Source organism: Trachemys scripta, chromosome 1, assembly GCF_013100865.1.
Source record: "Trachemys scripta elegans isolate TJP31775 chromosome 1, CAS_Tse_1.0, whole genome shotgun sequence".
In the NCBI taxonomy this organism is placed as follows: domain Eukaryota; kingdom Metazoa; phylum Chordata; order Testudines; family Emydidae; genus Trachemys; species Trachemys scripta.
Window position 1 is genome coordinate 235880426 of NC_048298.1, and position 18848 is coordinate 235899273.

Here is an 18848-nt window from a genome sequence, read left to right on the forward strand (position 1 = left end):
TAGGCTTGTCTGAGCTCCTTGACTTTCACGCGGCACTGATCTGAGTCCCTATTGTGGCCTCTCTCCATCATGCCCTTGGAGATTTTTTTCAAAAGTTTTGGCATTTCGTCTTTTCGGACAAAGTTCTGCTAGTACTGAATCCTCTCCCCATATAGCGATCAGATCCAGTACCTCCCGTACGGTCCATGCTGGTGCTCTTTTTCGATTATCGACCTGCATGGTTACCTGTGCTGATGAGCTATCTGTCACCTGTGCTCTCCACACTGGGCAAACAGGAAATAAAATTCAAATGTTCGCAGGGCTTTTCCTGTCTACCTGGCCAGTGCAGCTGAGTTCAGATTGCTGTCCAGAGCGGTCACAATGGTACACTGTGGGATAGCTCCTGGAGGCCAATACCATCGAATGGCGGCCACACTAACCCTAATTCGAAATGACAATATCGATTTTGGCGCTACTCCGCTCGTAGGGGTGGAGTACAGAAATCAATTTTAAGAGCCCTTTATTTCGAAATAAATGGCTTCGTTGTGTGGACGGGTGCAGGGTTAATTCGATTTAACGCTGCTAAATCTGAATTAAAGTCATAGTGTAGACCAGACCTTTGTGTGGTTAGGCTAAATAAGCCAAGCTCTTTGAGTCTCCTTTCATACTAAGGGCCTGATCTTCAAACACTTATGGATGTGCTTAACTTTAAGCACACAAGGAGTCCCACTCAACTGTAACCATGTGAGTGGCTTAAATGAAGCACATCATATATATTTGCAAGATTAGATACAATATATTATATTGCAAGAACAAGACAAGAAAAAAATCTAACAGAAGTATTCTTAGTACAAATCAAAACCAGCATGTGACATTATCTCTCAAATTCTGCCCTGTGAGTACAAATGGGGTTTCATTGCACAGAATTTGTCTCTCTATATTATTCATGACACTAGAGTTGGCTTTGATGAAAGAATATTCTATTACTCATTTCCTGTCTTTGATAAGTACAGTATTTACTTTAAAATTACACTTACTTTATGTTTTAGGAATCTTGTATATTTCTGTAGGGGTCACCATGATCTTTTCTTCCTATTTACTAGAAGGAATTTTCCAGTATGCAATGGAAAATTATTTCAACTATTACATCGAAGCAAAATTTGACTGAACTAAAATAAGTGCTTACAATAATGAATTAATAAAGGACTCAACTCAGAAGAAATTAAGGGGGTTTGAATCTATATATAGTGAATACACTGAAATAGAAAGTTATGAAAATCAACTTTTGTGCTTGGCATGAATAACAATTCTATCTTCTTTCAGTGCTTGCTATTTAAATTTAAAAATATCAGTGACAATAGGCAGAGTTGGAAAAATGCAAATTATTGCTCCCTGAAGACAGCAGAATGTTTTGACTAACATAACATTTTTCATTAATAGCCATTCTCCTTTAATTAATTCACTGATATTCAGTTTTAATCCTGTGAATTGTAAATAGAATATGACTAAAATGTTTCTCCCAAACAATTTATCATCAAAAATTAACTACTTATAGTGAAATGTCAAACATATCAAGCACTATTATCATGTTGAAAGTGCAGCCAGAGCTGGAATCAAAACACACACATTTTAAAAGTATGTGGTGGGTCTTCCCTGGGAGTGAAAGGATGTCCCTTAACTGAAGCACAGGATTGAGAGCCACAATGTCCAGCCTCTGACACTGGTTCTGATACCGAAAATCTGTACAACTCCAACAAATCACTTATTTTCTCTGTGCCTCATTTGAGATATTCAAAAATAGGATCCTAAATCCATATTTTGGTACCCACCTGGTTTTCCAAAGTGCTGAGCATGTAATTCCTGTTATCCTCATTCTCTCCACGAAGCCTGATCTACACTAGGAAATTTGGTTGGTATAACTTCATCACTCAGGCATGTGAAAAATCCATACCCTAAGAAACTCAGTTAAACCAACCAAACCCCCAGTGTAGTCAGTACTAGGTCGATGTGGACCTAGCTACCGCCTCTCGGATAGATGGATTATCTATGACAACAGGAAAAGCTCCCCCCTTGGTGTAGGTAGCATCTTTACTAAAGTGCTATAGCTGCTGCAGTTTTAAGGGTAAACAAACCCTATGGTGGAGCTTGGGGCAGATATGATAATTAGGACACCCTAATGTGTCCTAATGCCGGCAAGTTAAACAAGTAAGGGCTGGATGGACTATAAGGTGGATAGAAAGCTGGCTAGATTGTCAGGCTCAATGGGTAATGCTCAATGGCTCCATGTCTAGCTGGCAGCCGGTATCAAACGGAGTGCCCCAAGGGTCAGTCCAGGGCCGGTTTTGTTCAATATCTCCATTAATGATCTATAGCATGGCGTGGACTCCACTCTCAGCAAGTTTGCAGATGACACTAAACTGGGAGGAGTGGTAGATACACTGGAGGGTAGGGATAGGATACAGAGGGATCTAGACAAATTAAAGGATTGGGCCAAAAGAAATCTGATGAGGTTCAACAAGGACAAGTGTAGAATCGTGCACTTAGGACGGAAGAATCCCATGCACTGCTACAGACTAGGGACAAATGGCTAGGCAGCAGTTCTGCAGAAAAGGACCTAGGGGTTACATTGGACGAGAAGCTGGATATGAGTCGATAGTGTGCCCTTGTTGCCAAGAAGGATAACGGCATTTTGGGCTGTATAAGATCGGGCATTGCCAGCAGATCAAGGGACGTGATCATTCCCCTCTATTTGGCATTGGTGAGGCCTCATCTGGAGTAGTGTGTTCAGTTTTGGGCCCCACAGTACAAGAAGGATGTGGAAAAATTGGAAAGAGTCCAGCGGAGGGCACAAAAATGATTAGGGGTCTGGAGTACATGACTTATGAGGAGAGGCTGAGGGAACTGGGATTGTTTAGTCTGTAGAAGAGAAGAATGAGGGGGATTTGATAGCTGCTTTCAACTACCTGAAAGAGGGTTCCAAAGAGGATAGATCTAGACTGTTCTCAGTGGTAGCAGATGACAGAACAAGGAGTAATGGTCTCAAGTTGCAGTGAGGGAGGTTTAGGTTGGATACTAGGAAAAACTTTTTCACTAGGAGGGTGGTGAAGCACTGGAATGGGTTACCTAGGGAGGTGGTGGAATCTCCTTCCTTAGAGGTTTTTAAGGTCAGGCTTGACAAAGTCCTGGCTGGGATGATTTAGTTGGGAATTGATCCTGCTTTGAGCAGGGGGTTGGACTAAATTACCTCCTGAGGTCCCTTCCAACCATGATATTCTATAATTCTATACTTATGTTACCCCAAACCTCCATGGTTCTGTGTTTTATTCCAGCTGCCCTTGTCCCCACTGAGCCAGTCTGGTAGCTGGGGATCACTGAGTTGTAAAGGAGACTGGGCCATACACTTTCTTCCTCTGCCATGTTTCTTATGTGGTGAATATATAGCTCAGGAGTTATTTCAGCGGCTCTATGTCACCATTATGTTTCCCTAAAATAAGGAAATTCTGAAGCAATTGTTCAAACCTCTTTTATGGCTGCTTTCACTGCCAGAGCAGCACAAAACGGCCTTAACATATCAGAAAATCTGGCATTAAATATTTGGTTATTACATAAAAGCATAGGCATAATTTGACTTCTATATGTCAGGGGGCTGCTCCAGACAAGCCAATGAGGCTGTGAGTGGAGGGCAAATTCCAGACCTGTCCAAGGCTTGCAGTTTGGGGGGGCAATGCCCTTCCTGGCCCTCCAAACTATGCCCATGCTAGAGGGCAGAGTCTATCATCTTTGTACCATCTTTGATGTAATTAGGAGATCCACTTTGGGTGGAGGGTAGTATATTATGGTGCACTGGTTAAGGTTATGCTACAGAGTGCAGAATTTTTTGTAATGGTGATGAAAGATGAATTGATACAGAAAGAATAAGAGTTCAACTATCACCCCTTGTGGTGACTTTTTCACTGGATTGTCTCACTTTTCCTGTTACTCCATTTGCAAGAAATCTAAAACACTGTGAGATCTGACCCTGGGCAACATTATTGTTCATCATGTGCTGATTTCTAGAATATTAGTTCTACACTTACAATGTTTTCTTCTAAACCATTTTATAAATTTTTAGTCCTAGTGAAAACGCCAAAGCAAACCCCCACAATTATCATTTGGCCATAAATCTCGGGAGAAAGTTCCTTGTCCTTGGAAAAAGGAATCCAGGAGTTCAACTCTCACTTCTTGCTACAGGCTGTTTAAATTCTCATGCAATTCAGCACTCTTATTATTTACTACAATCATGACACCCAACTTAGAAAACAGGGAATCACTGATAAACACTCCCTCCCCCATTATTTAAATAAATTAGTACAGAACTCATGCAAGCTCACTCCAGGCCCAGAACCTGGTCACTAATATGACAAACCATAAAACTTATCTGCTGCCTCACCCTGCCTTTCAGAGTGACTAACCCAGTTTCACGGATCCTACCACTATAAACCACTGCCTGGATCCACAACTGAACCCAGAAAATCACTGGAAGGCACAAAGCTTGAGTTATCCACACAGGGGTCTGTCTACACTGCACTTAACCCCTGCCTGGCCCCGCCGGCTGGCTCTGGCTCAGGGAGCTAGGGGCTGTTTAATTGCTGTATAGACGCTCAGGCTTCAGCCCAGACGCTAGGGTCCTGCAGGTGGAGCCCCTGTGTGCGACTATCCCCCCCTTGCCCAGGGGGGAAGCGGCGTGGCACGGGACCCGCTAACCCGCCTGGGGTTCGCCCAGCGAGCTGCGGTGCGCGGGGGCTCGATGGACGATGCGGAGTCACGGGACGGACGTGGCCGCCTGGAGCCGCCGCCGCTGCCCCAGGGCTTGTAGGCAGGGCCGGGCCGGGCACGTCGCGGCTGCAGCCCGGTGGGGGTGGGGCCTGGGTTCAGGAGATGGGCGGGCCCGGGCTAACCACCCTCATGGTCACTGGTTACCATAGAAACAGCCGGGAGGGCCCGAAACTGCGACCTCTGGCCTGACGTGGGTGCTGACGTAGAAGGCGCGCGGGGTGACGAAGGCGGAAGCGGGGAGCAGGATGCAGCGGCACTGAAACCCCCCCGACCGCCGCGCCGGGAGCGGCCCCGCCATGGAGGTACCGGGGGAGGGGCCGGCGGCCGCTGCTCTCCCTGAGCGGGGCCGGGGGGGGGGGATTAATCCGTCACTGGCGGGCGCCCCCACCCCGCACGCGGCGGGACTGGGGCCGCGGCAGCATCTCGCTGGGTGGGACCGTGGGCGCGTGGGCCCCCTCGCTCGTCCCCCTCCCCGCGCGCCACCGGCCCCCTCCTCCTCGGCGGGGCGGAGGAGATTGCGGGTGACCCCTCCCCCCATGTGCAACTGCTCCCCCCCCCGGCTTCCTTCCTGGGGGGACCCCACAGTGTGCGCCCCCCCCCCCGCCCCTGGCTGCTGTGAGGGGCTATAGGGAAGCCGTAATGTCACCCCCGGCTTTACACTGAGTCTGTTTATAAAACGAGAGTTCAGCCTCATTTCTGCCTGGAGCCCGGCCCCTGTGGCAACTCTTCTTGGGAAGCCACCACTAGCAGAGAGGGGTCACCGAGAGTCCGCTGGAAAACTGCCCGTCAGAGGTGTTTCTGTGTTGGCAGGAGGAGAGCTGTCTACATCCTCGCACTTCACACTGCTTGTGACTGTTTTATGGTAACAGCAGGGTGATGATGATTGCCCCAGTAAACCAGACCTCATGCACTTTTCCAGTCTGGTATCTTCCTTGTGGGAATAGAGCCAATCTCATGCTTCAGAGGAAAGTGAAAACACTGATGCACCTGCTGGGTTAGTCAGTGTCACCGTGGGAGGTAAAATTCCATCCTGACCACAGTTGGGGGTGACTAGATCAATACTGACTTAGAAGTTTTATAAAGTCTAATAAGAGTACTCAAGAGCTCTGTGGGACCTTGACAATATTTTAGAAATATGCTAAATGAATAGATTTCCTCAGTTCTGCAGGTCAAATGAAATAACCAGTGACTACATAAATATAATGGCAAGTGTCAAGTAATTTCTATCACACAAGCACTTATATTTCATGTAACTTTTTTGCAGTTACAAAGAGAAACAAAGATACTTCCAAAGGAAGTTTCAAGTCATTTGTATTTGCCGTGTGGAATAAACTGAAAAATCCAGTGTGATCCCTGGACTTTCCTGATACATAACTGTTAAGTTATGTGATCACATCTCAGAACATGGCATAGTTTGGTATGCTTGGTTTAAAGATTTCTAGAACTGGTATATTTTCTACAAAACTGTAGTTTAGGATTGGTACTTCTGTGTAATCTGTTTGCATTGTACCTACCTAACTAGAAGCCGATTTAATTGCAAATTATTAAAATAGACTATCAAAATTTTTACTCATGTAAAATAAACATGAAAGTAAATTCATCTGGTCTGATAGTGTGAAAAGAATGGTGAATCAGGCATACAATTTGTATATTATGGAAATACTACCTACAGCATGGCAGAAAAGTCTTATGTTGCTACACAGCTTACTCTGTCTCTCATCCTGTCTGTTCAGAGTTGCTGTAAGGTCTGTGTGTGGAGTCCAAATCCCTTTTTCATATGCCCTTGCTTGAACGTTGAGCTTATACTAGCATTGTCTCTTCATGTTCAGAGCTCTCCAATGACCCGAAAATCAAAAAGGAATCCTACAAAAAGTGGAAACAGACAAACTGCTAAGGAAGAGTACAGAAGAGCACAAGCATGTACAGAAAGGCTAAGGCATAAAATGAGTTACGCCTAGCAAGGGACATAAAAGGCAATAAGAAGAGGTTCTTTAAATACATTAGGAGCAAGAGAAAGATGAAGGAAAGTGTAGGTCCTCCACATAGAGAAGTGTGATTTAGAATTACTATAAAGTGAAAGACTGTTCTTGAAAAGTAGTTTTCAATGTTTGTCAAACTGGGAGGGCACATCTAATGGGGGTCAGTCCTGGGGCTGGTTCAGTTAAATATTTTCATTAATGACTTGGGTAATGGAGTGGTGAGTATGCTTATAAAATTTGTTAATAATACCAAGCTGGGAGGGATTGCAAGAACTTTGGAGGACAGGTGTAGAATTCAAAATGACCTTAAATTGGAGAATTGGTGTGACATGAACAAGAGGAAATTCAGAGAAGACAACTGCAAAGTCACTTAGGATGGAAAAATCAAATGCACAGCTACAAAATGGGGGAATAACTGGCTAGATGGTACTGTTGAAAAGGATCGGGGCATTATAGTGGACCACAAATTGAACACGAGTAAACAATGTGATGCAGTTGTGAAAAAAGGTTAATATTATTCTGGTGTACATTAACAGAAGTGTTTCATGCAAGACATGGGAGGTAATTGTCCTGCTCTACTCAGCAATGGCGGAGGTCTCAGCTGGAGCACCGTGTCCAGCTCTGGTCAAAACACTTTAGAAAAAATAGATAAATTGGAGAGAGTCCAGAGGAGAGCAACAAAAATTATTAAAGGTTTAGAAAATCTGACCTATGAGGAGAGGCTGAAAAACTGGGAAAAGAAGACCGATGATAACAAGTCTTCAAATATGTTAAGGGCTGTTATAAAGAGGACAATGACTAATTGATCTGTCTCTGATGATAATAGGACAAGAAGTAATGGGCTTGATCTGCAGCAAGGGAGATTTAGGTTAGATATTGGACAAAAATTTTCCACCGATAAGGTTAGTTAAGTTCTGGAATAGGCTTCTAAGGGAGGTTTTAAAGAATAGGTTGTGCAAATACCTGTCAGGGGTGGTCTAGGTCTACTTAGCGCCAGGAGCTGAACTGGATAACTTTTTAAGATTCCTTCCAGCCCTGTATTACTATTATTCTATCTTCCCCAATATACATGAACATTAAATCACCTTCCAAACCCAGACCAAGATGATGATGTAAACCTCTTTGAATGTAATTTGGGAGATCCTACCATAAAATCACTGTTCATTTAAATGCTGCTCCTCCAATAGCATTTTCATTTGTCCACATCTTTAAGGCAGGCCTTTTGCTAGGTTATCAAGCCATACTTTCCGGACCAGTTGTAAACAAAATAAGTAGATTTTGCCCAGCCTATGTATACCAGCTCTTTGGATAGAAATTCCATATCTAAAAGACAGATTTCTAAGAATATATTGGCTCACGACATCATGCTGTGATGCATCTATCCTGATCCAGCTATCTGTGATGGATGTCTGAACTCATTTCTTCCATTCTTCTTCTTCTTTTTAAATCTTAATTTTCTTGAGTTCCAAGTTCTACTAGAGCTGTTATTTACTGTCAGGGTACCACAGGCTCTTAACCAGTTCCATTAGTGGTCTAATGAAGAGTTCAGTTCTGACATGCTGTGCTTTTTGTTTTTCAGGTACAAGATGCTGGACAAGATATGGTGGCTTCCTATGCCACACCAGGAAGCGGTAAATCGAAGGTAAACTTTCTTTACAAATATAACTGATTTGGACAGATTTACAACCTGCTACACTAGCTGCTACTGGGGGAATAGTCAAGAGAGATTAATTTTAAAAGGTAAACATTGACTTCTCTATTTGCCAAAATTAAATTGTGGTTGTTAAACCTAGAGAGCCCTGTTAAACTTTGGAGAATGCTGAAGAAAAATCTAGTTAATGCTATTGGCAGTTATTACTGGAAGCAAATGTACTAACCCTTTAGAAAACACTTGGCAGCATCCAGTTCAAACAATGGACTTTTCATTTCTTTAGTGTATAGATTTCTTCATTTAAATTTACTTCTCACTTGTACAACAATGTTAAGACAGCATGCCATGTTAAAAACATTCAGCAATTTACATTATTCTCAAGTGCCTCCTTAGCTTTTTCAATTTGGCAGGCCTTATCTTTTTTTACTTGTTTGAAGATTTTTAATCCATCTCTGAATGCTAACCCTTCACAACTGAGTCTTACTTTCACATTGATATTGCCTACTTAAGCCCTGTGGAGTAAACTTGTAAGAGTTAATGTAGAATTAGTGGGTCACTTATATTGCACTATACGTTTAAATTGTGCTTACAGACATATGATAAGATGTGTTTCATTCCCTAAATTTTAATATCTTGAAAGTCAGACATTTAATATTCCTTGTTTTCAGTGTTATAGTCCTCAGGCATAGATTACAAAACATGCTTTCCCTATCACATTCTACAGCTGGATACACTGTCCAAAGAAGATCTCATCAAATTTGCGAAGAAGCAAATGATGCTTATGCAGAAAGTGAAGTCAAGATGCACAGGTACCATACAGAAAAGGGATTTATTTGGCTGTTCCAAGATTTTTATATTACACCTCTACCTCGATATAACGCCGTCCTCGGGAGCCAAAAAATCTTACCGCGTTATAAGTGAAACCGCATTATATCGAACTTGCTTTGATCCACCGGAGTGTGCAGCCCCACCCTCCCGGAGCACTGCTTTACCGCATTATATCCGAATTCGTGTTATATTGGGTCGCGTTATATCGGGGTAGAGGTGTACTTTAAAAAAAAAAAAAAAAAAAAGTGGGTGTAGAGGGAAGGGACTGCTGTATTGACTTAATGGTAGTGTTCTCTGTTACAGTGTTTGACCTCTGGATTTGATTCCCAGGGGAAAAATTTAAATTTTCCAGCAACCCGTTTGGTTCCATTTTCCCTATTTCTTTGAGAGGATAGAGGTAGAAATCCCAGAGTGGAGGGAAGAAGAGGCATTGCATTGATCTTATAGTAAATTTTACTAACCAAGCAAGGAGGAGTGTGATGGGAGAAAACAACTTGCTTAAGAGAATAACTGAACTGTATCTTGAAGTGGGGCCTTTCATTGAGTGTCTGCTCCCCATACTTGCTAGAGTGTTTGCTTTTTCATGTCATGGCATACAGTAGCAAGTTTTGATGTTGGTGGAGAGAGGGTGGAAACTCCAAGCCAAATAATTGATTTTACATATTAAACAAATCATTATCATGCAACCCTGTCTTGGGGGTACAATAATATTTTTAAGTAAGTTAGCTATTGTGTAATTACTCAATGTTACTTCTTTTGAAAAGAAATAGTAAAAGATTGCAGACACCATTTTGGGTTAATTATGGGAAAGCTTATCTGGTTTAGAAAAAAGCGTGAGGATGGTAGTGTAGAGGGGTTCACTCACCTCTCGCAAGTGCCCCCTGGTTGAGTGTGTGCAGGCCTGCACTTTCTCTCCATGTAGCCCAGTGGTTCTCAAACTTTTGTATTGGTGACCACTTTCATACAGCAAGCCTCTGAGTGTGACCTCCCCTTATAAATTAAAAACCGCTTTTTTTAATATTTACCACTATTATAAATGCTGGGGGTGAAGCAGGGTTTGGGGTAGAGGCTGACAGCTCGCAACCCCCCTCACAACCTCCTGAGGGGGTCACGACCCCCAGTTTGAGAACTCATGCTGAAGGCCTCCTTGGGCTTAGACTATGGGACTAATTAAGAACCTATCAGTGGTATTGAGCTGTACCCAGGGCTTCCCCCAGGAGGCAATGTCTTTGCCCTCTCTGGGTGTTTCAGGTCCCAGCTCTCCTGCTGGGCCACTAAAGAGTTCAGTTCCCCTTCTGGGGCACCTCAAAGTCCAGGCCACTTCCCTCAGTGCCTAATGGGGTGGGGACCCAGACCCACCCACTACTCCAGGTCCCAGCCCAGGGATTCTGTAGATAGCAGCCATCTGCCATGTCCCTTTATCTAAGCTATGCCACTTCTCTGATTCCATGGGCCACTTCCCCACAGCCCTGCACCTTCTTCACCCTTATCTCAGGTAGGGTTACCATACGTCCGGATTTTCCCGGACATGTCCGGCTTTTTGGACCTCAAATCCCCGTCCGGGGGGAAATCCCAAAAAGCCGAACATGTCCAGGAAAATAGGGACAAGCGGGGCCGAGGGTGCCGGGCCGGCGGTGCTGGGCCGGGGGTGCTCGGCCGGGGGCTGGCCCGGGGCCGGCACCCCAGGGCCCAAGCCGAGCCAGGCTGGAGATGCCAGGGCCGGAGGGAGCTGCTCGGTTTCGGGGGCCAGACTGGGCCGCGCCTCCTCCCCCCACCTCCCCCCCCCAGCTTACCTGCTGCCTGCTTCAGGCTTCCTGCGAATCAAATGTTCGCGGGAAGCAGGGGAGGGGGCGGAGTTGGGGCGGGAACTTTGGGGAAGGGGTGGAGTTGGGGCTGGGGCGGGGCCAGGGCCCCGTGGAGTGTCCTCCTTTTGGACACTCAAAATATGGTAACCCTATCTCAGGGCCTTGTCCTAATGGAGTCCCAACAACCAGCCCAGAGTTCCTTGCTCTTCCCCCACCCCCATTTCTGCCAGCTCTGCTCTGGCTGAGGTCCTGTCACTCCCTCAGCTAGCCACACTCCTCCAGTTCCAGCAAGGAGTTGATCTCATGCTGGCCCTGCAGCTCTTCTTATACTAGTCTGCTAGGCCCTGATAGGGGCTGCAGGGAGCAGCCAATTTGACAGCTTGGATGACTTTGTCCACTGCCCTTTTCTGGGGTGGGGTGTGGCAGGGCCACAAGGCCTCCAGCAGGGGCCTCAGAGGGTCACAGGTGGAGATAGAACTAAATGTTTTGCTTTTTCCTTTCACTGATATAGTGCTTCACAACTTTTAACCCATCTATTTAAGGCAAATACTACATTTTTATATACCAAGTTTCAGCCTAATGTACATTTTGATGACTGTGACTTTTGAATACTAATATGCCAGGAAATTCTTAACTTACATTGAGTTGGTGTTTTGAAATTTTTAAAATTTGATGTCATTACTATACTATTGTAATACATTAATTATATTTATAATCTCATAAAGTTACAGATTCTCTTCTGAGTTAGAAGCTGCTCTTTGAAATGTGAAACAACCTTATGGTGAATTTTTTTTATATAAATAATTTTTTTGTTTTAGAATTGGAAAAAGAGATTGAACTCAAATCAAAACCAGCTGCTGGAGAAGCTGATGATATTATTCAGGTGGGACTATATAATTGTTTTTGAAGTACTATACATAATAAATGACCCCTGGAAATCTTTCCACTGGTGGTGTTTACTGAATAGCAAACTATTTTACTCAGACTATCTGGGACCAGTCCTTCTCATGCACTTAAGACACTTTCTTTATCATCCTCCACCAAGTGTCTTGTGAGTCTTGCATCATATATGGAAATATTAATTTTTGTGTCAGTTTATGAAAAATTACTAGTAAAATGTTAATCTTCTTTTCTTAAGTTTCTTCTTCTATAGGAGAATAGTCCAGCTCCTGATGAACATTTGCACTGCCACTATAAAGAAATGGGGCAGCAGTTTTACTCAGTCCAACAGTTAAAGTGCTTTTTATTTTGTGAATTTATCACAATAAATACTTCTCAACTATTTTTAGATTTGAACTGGCACTTTGAGTTTAGTAGTGAAAGCATCTATCTTGCTGAAAGTGTAGTAACTTATGTAACTACTCAGATGAAAAGTTAGTGTAAGAACCTGTAAACTACTGAAACAAGATTCTAATTGTTTAAATATTAGTTTAATGGTTAAAACAATTATTTACACACAGCTTTTTTTCTGGAGGTATAAATAATAAAATGGGAAACCAGTTTTCCAATGTAGCAAGTTCATTCTGCTCAGTAGATTAACTGTGAGAGGTGTTTTGTTAGCAGTATAGCTGTAACTATACTCTGTCTTCTCTCTTTGGAATGAAGGTAATTATTGTAACGGGCTTGGTTTTCTGTTGCACAATGTGCAGAAAATCTCATGGCCAATATCTGAGCTCTGTAGCATTGCCTCACACAGGTTGCTGAGACTCTGCATTTTCACCTTTTTTTCCAACGGTCTTCTCGCTCTCTCTCCAAATTAGGCGCTCTCAGAAAGGCTGGATGCTGTTCTTCTGGAAAAAGCAGAGATCCAGCAGCAGTGCATAGCCCTCAAAAAAGAAAATGCTAAAAGGAAACAAGAAGCAGAGGTAATGAAATGAGCAATAACCTGTTTCTGCTATAAACATTTCTAGTCCATAGTATTTTTGTTTTCTAGTTTAATAATTATGATTGTGTGGTTCACTTTTTAATCCCTTTTTTCCTCATTCTCTTTTGTTCATTGTTAGTTAATAATACTCATAGTTTGTATATTTTTAATTATAATCACCAATGTAAATACTTTCCCAAAATTATTACAATACCTGTTTGCAAGTCTTAAAACAAATGGGTTATGCACAGACTAAATGGTCTGTGTCAAGTTGTCCTGCCCTGACTCAGGAGCGTGGGTACCTAAGTTGCCTCTAAGCTGCATGTCTGCACACCAGGCTATCAAGGGCAATGCAGGCGTGCCGCTACAAGGGCCTGGACTGGGGAGGAGAGAGGTGCATCTCCCCCAGCCCTAGGCTGCTGTGGCAAGAGAGGGCTGGTGGGGAGTTCTCTCTCCCCATTGCAGCCCCGGGGCAGCCTGCACTCCAAACCCCTCAGCCCTGGCCCCATCACAGAGCCCACATCCCCAGCCGGAGACCTCAACACCTCCCCCTCTCCCCGAACCCATCATCCCCAGCCCATCCCCAGAACCCTCACTCCCCACAACCTAACCCTCTGCCTCAGCCCTGAGCCCCCTCCTGAACCCCAAACCCCTCATCTCCGACCCCCACCTCAGAGCCCACACTCCCGGCCAGAGCCCTCACACACACACCCCGCGCCCTAACCCCAGCCCTGAGCCCCACCTATACTCCGAACCCCTTGGCCCAACCCCCACCAATTATCACCTCCATATTGGTGTACATAACAAAATTAATTCCACACATGGATGTAAAATAGTAGAGGGAGCATTGGTGAGTACCAACCTCAGGGCAGACTATTAAGAACCAGGGCACAAACCCCAAATTGGCTTTGGGTTTTATAGTTAGATTTCACCAATCAATTTTCAAATGTAAACTCCTCGGGCACTATAACAGCTTAAATATGGAGTCACAGACAGACTCCTTGGGCACTCCAATCTATCTCATCACCTAGGCAAGCCTACCCTTGTGATAGATGGTCGAATCTACCTTTATACCACGAATCACAACAGCAGTCAGGTTACTTCCAGTCTCAAAGGACTAGTCACTTACCCCAGGTCAATTGCTCCTTAGATCTCACACCAAAGACCACACTTGTAGCCAATCCTATAACAAACTACATACAGATTTATGAATAGGAAAAGGGAAAAAAGAGTTATTCACAAGGTTAAAACAGTTAAACATACATACACAAATGAGTTACAATCTTAAGTTTCAAAAGGTAATATAGAGCTTGCTTATTATAGAAGCTTCAATGACCTTTAGAGCTAACCCAGGCTAAGCAGCTGGGGATTCCTTGCTTATGTCCAGAAACCCTGCCTCCAAAATCCAAGCAGCAATGAGATACAGTTCCTCCTTGGTAGGGGTTTTTAATTCCCTTCCCCCCTTCTGCTTTGAGCTGCAAACTCACAGATGGGAGGAATTCATTTCCAAAATTCATCTTCATGGGGAGTGGGAGAGAGTAAACAACAAAATCTTTTGTCCTCTTTAATATTCCACTCCAATCTGTCTGGTGTTGATGCTCCTTCTTTGTTGGGAGAGACATAATACCTTCTGTTGGAGACCAGCATTTCACTCTAGTTAAGGTCTTTCTCCTGTCTAGTGATTTACACAGTTAAAAAGGCTTACAGTGCAAATCCTCAAATATTACCTTACCATATGGAATACAGATGTTATAAGTGAGAGTAATGCTTTCAGCAACTCACAAGCATTCAATAAAGTTTCCACACTAAACACGTTGGAATCCCAATACCTATTGTAACAATACTAACATACAGGTGAACCAGACTGATTCCAGCTAGGTAGTTGTCAGTATTCAGTCAAGGCCTGGGGACCATCAACAAGTTTAGGCTTGAAATTAGGCGAACGTTTCTAATCCACAGATGAGCCAAGTTCTAGAACAGCTTTCCAAAGGGAGTAGTGGGGGCAAAAAAACCTAACTGGCTTCAAGACTGAGCTTGATAAGTTTATGGAGGGGATGGTCTGATGTGACTGCTTACAGTGGCATGTAGCCAGTCTCTGACTGCTAGCAGAAAATATATCCAATGGCCAGTGATGGGGCAGTAGGTGGGGAGGTTCTCTGAGTTACTACAGAGAATTCTTTCCCAGGTGTCTGGTTGGTGGAACTTGCTGAAATGCTCAGAGTCCAACTGACCACCATATTTGGGCTCTGGAAATAATTTCCCCCTGGGCCAGATTAGCAGAGATCTGGGGGGGGAAAGGGGGGTCGTCTTCCTCTGATCATGGAGCGTGGGTCACTTGTCTTTTGACCACCCATCCTGCAGTGAGTTTGCTGTTCCTAGTGTGCCCTTTATCTCACCTAATTTGCTTGTACATTTTTTCTCCCATTCTAAATTAAGTCCTCAAATGTCATTTCCTTGTTCCAAATAATTTAGGATTTTAAGGTGTTTCTTCTTAGGCCACAAAACTTAATATGATTTCCATCTCTGGTACACTAATCAATATCAAGGACTCGTTTATTCCAAACTCTTTCCCGATTTCCTTGGTCATCCATGAGACAGAGACCTTTGCAATTCAGAGATCACAATATCCAAGTTTGCAGGTATCTGAATTACTTGATAAATTATTAGGTTGTAAAATTTAACCAGTTTAATTACTAATATCTAACTTCCACAATAGCATGAGTTCAAATGGCATTTATTATGCAGATGAATTACTTTGTCACTGATTTTTCAGTTGGGGAAGTCATATGCTGGGTTTTCATCTATTTTTGGTTTTAGTTTGTCTGTTTGTTTCTACGTAATTATTGACATATATGTTTGTTTTAGGTTGCTGTAACTAAGACAGAAGAACTGCAGAAGCAGTTGGAACAATCAAGCATTGACCACTTGAAAGATATTGAAGGCCTTAAGAATGAAGTAGTAAGAGCACAGTCCAAATACAATGAAGACTTAGCCAAACTGCAGAAAGAACTGCAGGAAGAAGTGAAGAAACAAATGGGGCTTGCAGAACAGCTTGAACTTCATAATAATCAACAACAGGAAACTAAAAGACTACAAGAAGAGGTCCAGCAAATTAAGCATGCATATGAGGAACAGATTTTATGTCTGAATAAACAGTTGGAAGCTATCAGTGAGGATAAAAACAAAAACATTGAAAATCTGCAAGAAGTTATCAAAAATAATTCTCAACATTACTGTAGTGAAATCAATAATCTGCATGAAGAGCTTTTACAGCTAAAGGGTGCACACCAACAAGAGGTTTCAGAATTGATGTGTCAGCTTGAAGCCACTTCTAAAGAATATGAAGAGGAGAGAAACCAGATAAATCAGCAAAAGCCAGACTTAACAGAGCAGCACTTGGTAAAAGAAGAAAGCATGAAGGGTGAATTATATGCTAGTAATGAGAAATATGAACATGAATTGGAACAACTAAGAGAAGCTATAAATAAAAATCAAGAAAATGAGACAGATGTAACAGATGTACAAAGAGACACTTATGGGGACACAAAAATGGAAGAAAAGGTCAAACACTTAGAACATATTTTAAAAGAACTGGAATCTCAACACAGTATATTAAAAGATGAACTAACCTATATGAATAATGTTAAGTTAAAACTGGAGGAGGAAATCCAGCACACGAAGGATGAGTATTTTCATGAGCGGGAAGACTTGGAGTTTAAAATTAATGAACTGCAACTTGCTAAAGAAGATCATTGTTGTGTAATTGAAAAACTAAAATCAGAGCTCCAAGCAACAAGACACCAATATGAAATCACTGAAAAAGAGCGTAACCTAGAAGTTCAAAGTTTGAGAGAACAACAAGAGAGAGAGATTTCGGAACTACATCAGACTTTATTGTCAAATTCAGAAAAAGAAAATATGGTATTGGTTTTTGAAATACAGGATCTTAAGGAACAGTATCAAAAGCTCATACAGGAGAAGGAAGAAGCAGTGTTCAATTATGAGAGTTTGAGGGAAACCCTGGAAACTCTACAAACTGAATTGGGGGAATCAGCTGGAAAGATCAGTCAGGAGTTTGAATCAATGAAGCAGCAGCAAGCTTCTGATGTCAGTGAGCTACAGCAGAAACTCAGAGCTGCTTTCAATGAAAAGGATGTTCTTCTTGAAACAGTGAGTCGTCTTCAGGAAGAAGCAGAAAAATTATCATCTAAACAAGCGGAGGCGGAAGAACTTAAGCATAAAATAGTCAGCTTTCAGGAGGCGAATGAGGCAATGGTGATCTCTCTTGATCAAAAAGAGATCACAATAAAAGAACTGGAGGAAAAGGTGACTAGTCTTGCCTTTCAAAAAGATGGTATTTTAAGTGAACTGAAATGTTCAGGTGAAGAAGTAGAAAATCTCCAAGAAATGTGTAAAAAAGAACAAGAAAAGGTCCTGGAACTTCAGCAACAAGCAGAATTTGTTAACCAGTGCAACAGTGAACTGAAAAAAAATGTAGAGGATTTAACAGAGACACTAAAAGAAGCTTTAAAAGAGAAGGATGAGAATAACCAAAAGTTAGTGCAATTAGAGGAACAAATGGAAGCTCTCTCACTTGATAGAAAGAGTCTGTTATCTCAAGCATATACTCTTCATAAGGAAAATGAGAAAATCAATAAGGAAAAAGACAAAATAAGTAGTAATCTGGAAAAGGTTGCCTCTGAAAAGGAGGATTGGCTAGTGTTTAAAGAACAAGCTGAAAGTTTAGAAAAGAAATTACAAATTGCTGTTGAAGAAAAAGACCATTTAACTATGCTACTTGAAAACAAACAAGCACATGCATTACTTGTCAAAACTCAGCTGTACAGTTTGCTTGAGCAAATAGGGTCCAGACTTTCAGATGATGATGAGGAACATGATGCTATTAATTTACTGCAGATTGCAAATGAATCCTTGGCAAAAATGAAAGAAGAAAAACAGAGCCTTACTTTGCAGAATGATGAAAAAGTTCTTCATTTACAGCAGAAGGTTGAGAGACTTCAGGAAGAAAATGTAGTTCAGTGTGCAGAGCTCAGATCTTTGCTGGAAAACTTTGAAAAAGAAAAGTCTCTCTTAGCAGAAAAATTAGAAGGAGCTTTGTCAGAAAAAGCAGCCTTGCAGCTAGACATCCAAGAGATGAAGAGTGCCAATGAGAAAGCAAGGATTGAAAAACAAGATCTTCTAGCTTGTATTGAAGAGATCTCTCAAAAACTTGCATGTTATGAAAGCCAAATACAAGAGCAACAGAAGGAATCTTCTACAGAAGAGCAAGAAAACCTAAAACTCAGTCTAGAACAAAGAGAGGCTGAACTTAGAAATGTGAAAGCTGAACTGACCTTTCTAAAGGTTATGCTTTTTGTTATTTCAGTATACAGACTAAACTTCTAACACTTAATGAAGGTTCAAAAGTATTTTCACATTATTTCATGGCCCCCTGCCCCCAATCAACTGATCTGTTTTTTTCAATAAGTATTTCTAATGAAGAGTGCCTCACCAAAAAGGCAACACTAAAAGTTACTTTAGCATTAAAAGCTTGCTTGAGCAAAATATAACCTTCCCCCTTTCCCACCAGTACCTCACAAATGATCTTTCATTTACAGAAGGATGGCCTAGATGACTTAATAATGTCTCTTAAATGTTATAAATCTACAACTTAAATAAGCACAACTTAAAGTTGGTGTTAGATCAGTTATCTGCCCTGCCCTGTTTGTGGTAAGTTTGCTGGAACTTCCTTACATCAGAGCATTGTTAGTGCCCGATAATGACTGAGAAATAGCTGGCCAGAACTACATGGTCTGTTCTTTCTTGTTCTTGACTGGGTAGGATGGAAAGCAGTTCCTATGAGGATGATTTCCCTGCCCTTACATTTTAAGTATCTTTGTAAATTATCAAGAAAACATAAAATTGTA

The 18848-nt window shown here is 42.4% G+C and overlaps 1 protein-coding gene across 1 annotated transcript in view; it reads left to right on the forward strand.

Annotated features, from left to right (window-relative positions):
• The first annotated feature begins 5009 nt into the window (after nucleotides 1–5009).
• GCC2 (GRIP and coiled-coil domain containing 2) overlaps nucleotides 5010–18848 on the forward strand; it is a 44780-nt gene continuing 30941 nt past the window's right edge. Inside the window, exons 1-6 of the mRNA XM_034758068.1 lie at nucleotides 5010–5096; nucleotides 8353–8415; nucleotides 9149–9233; nucleotides 11876–11940; nucleotides 12818–12922; nucleotides 15787–18285. Coding sequence (XP_034613959.1) covers nucleotides 5091–5096; nucleotides 8353–8415; nucleotides 9149–9233; nucleotides 11876–11940; nucleotides 12818–12922; nucleotides 15787–18285 — 2823 coding nt within the window. The 5' untranslated portion in view covers nucleotides 5010–5090. The remainder of the gene's footprint in view (nucleotides 5097–8352; nucleotides 8416–9148; nucleotides 9234–11875; nucleotides 11941–12817; nucleotides 12923–15786; nucleotides 18286–18848) is intronic.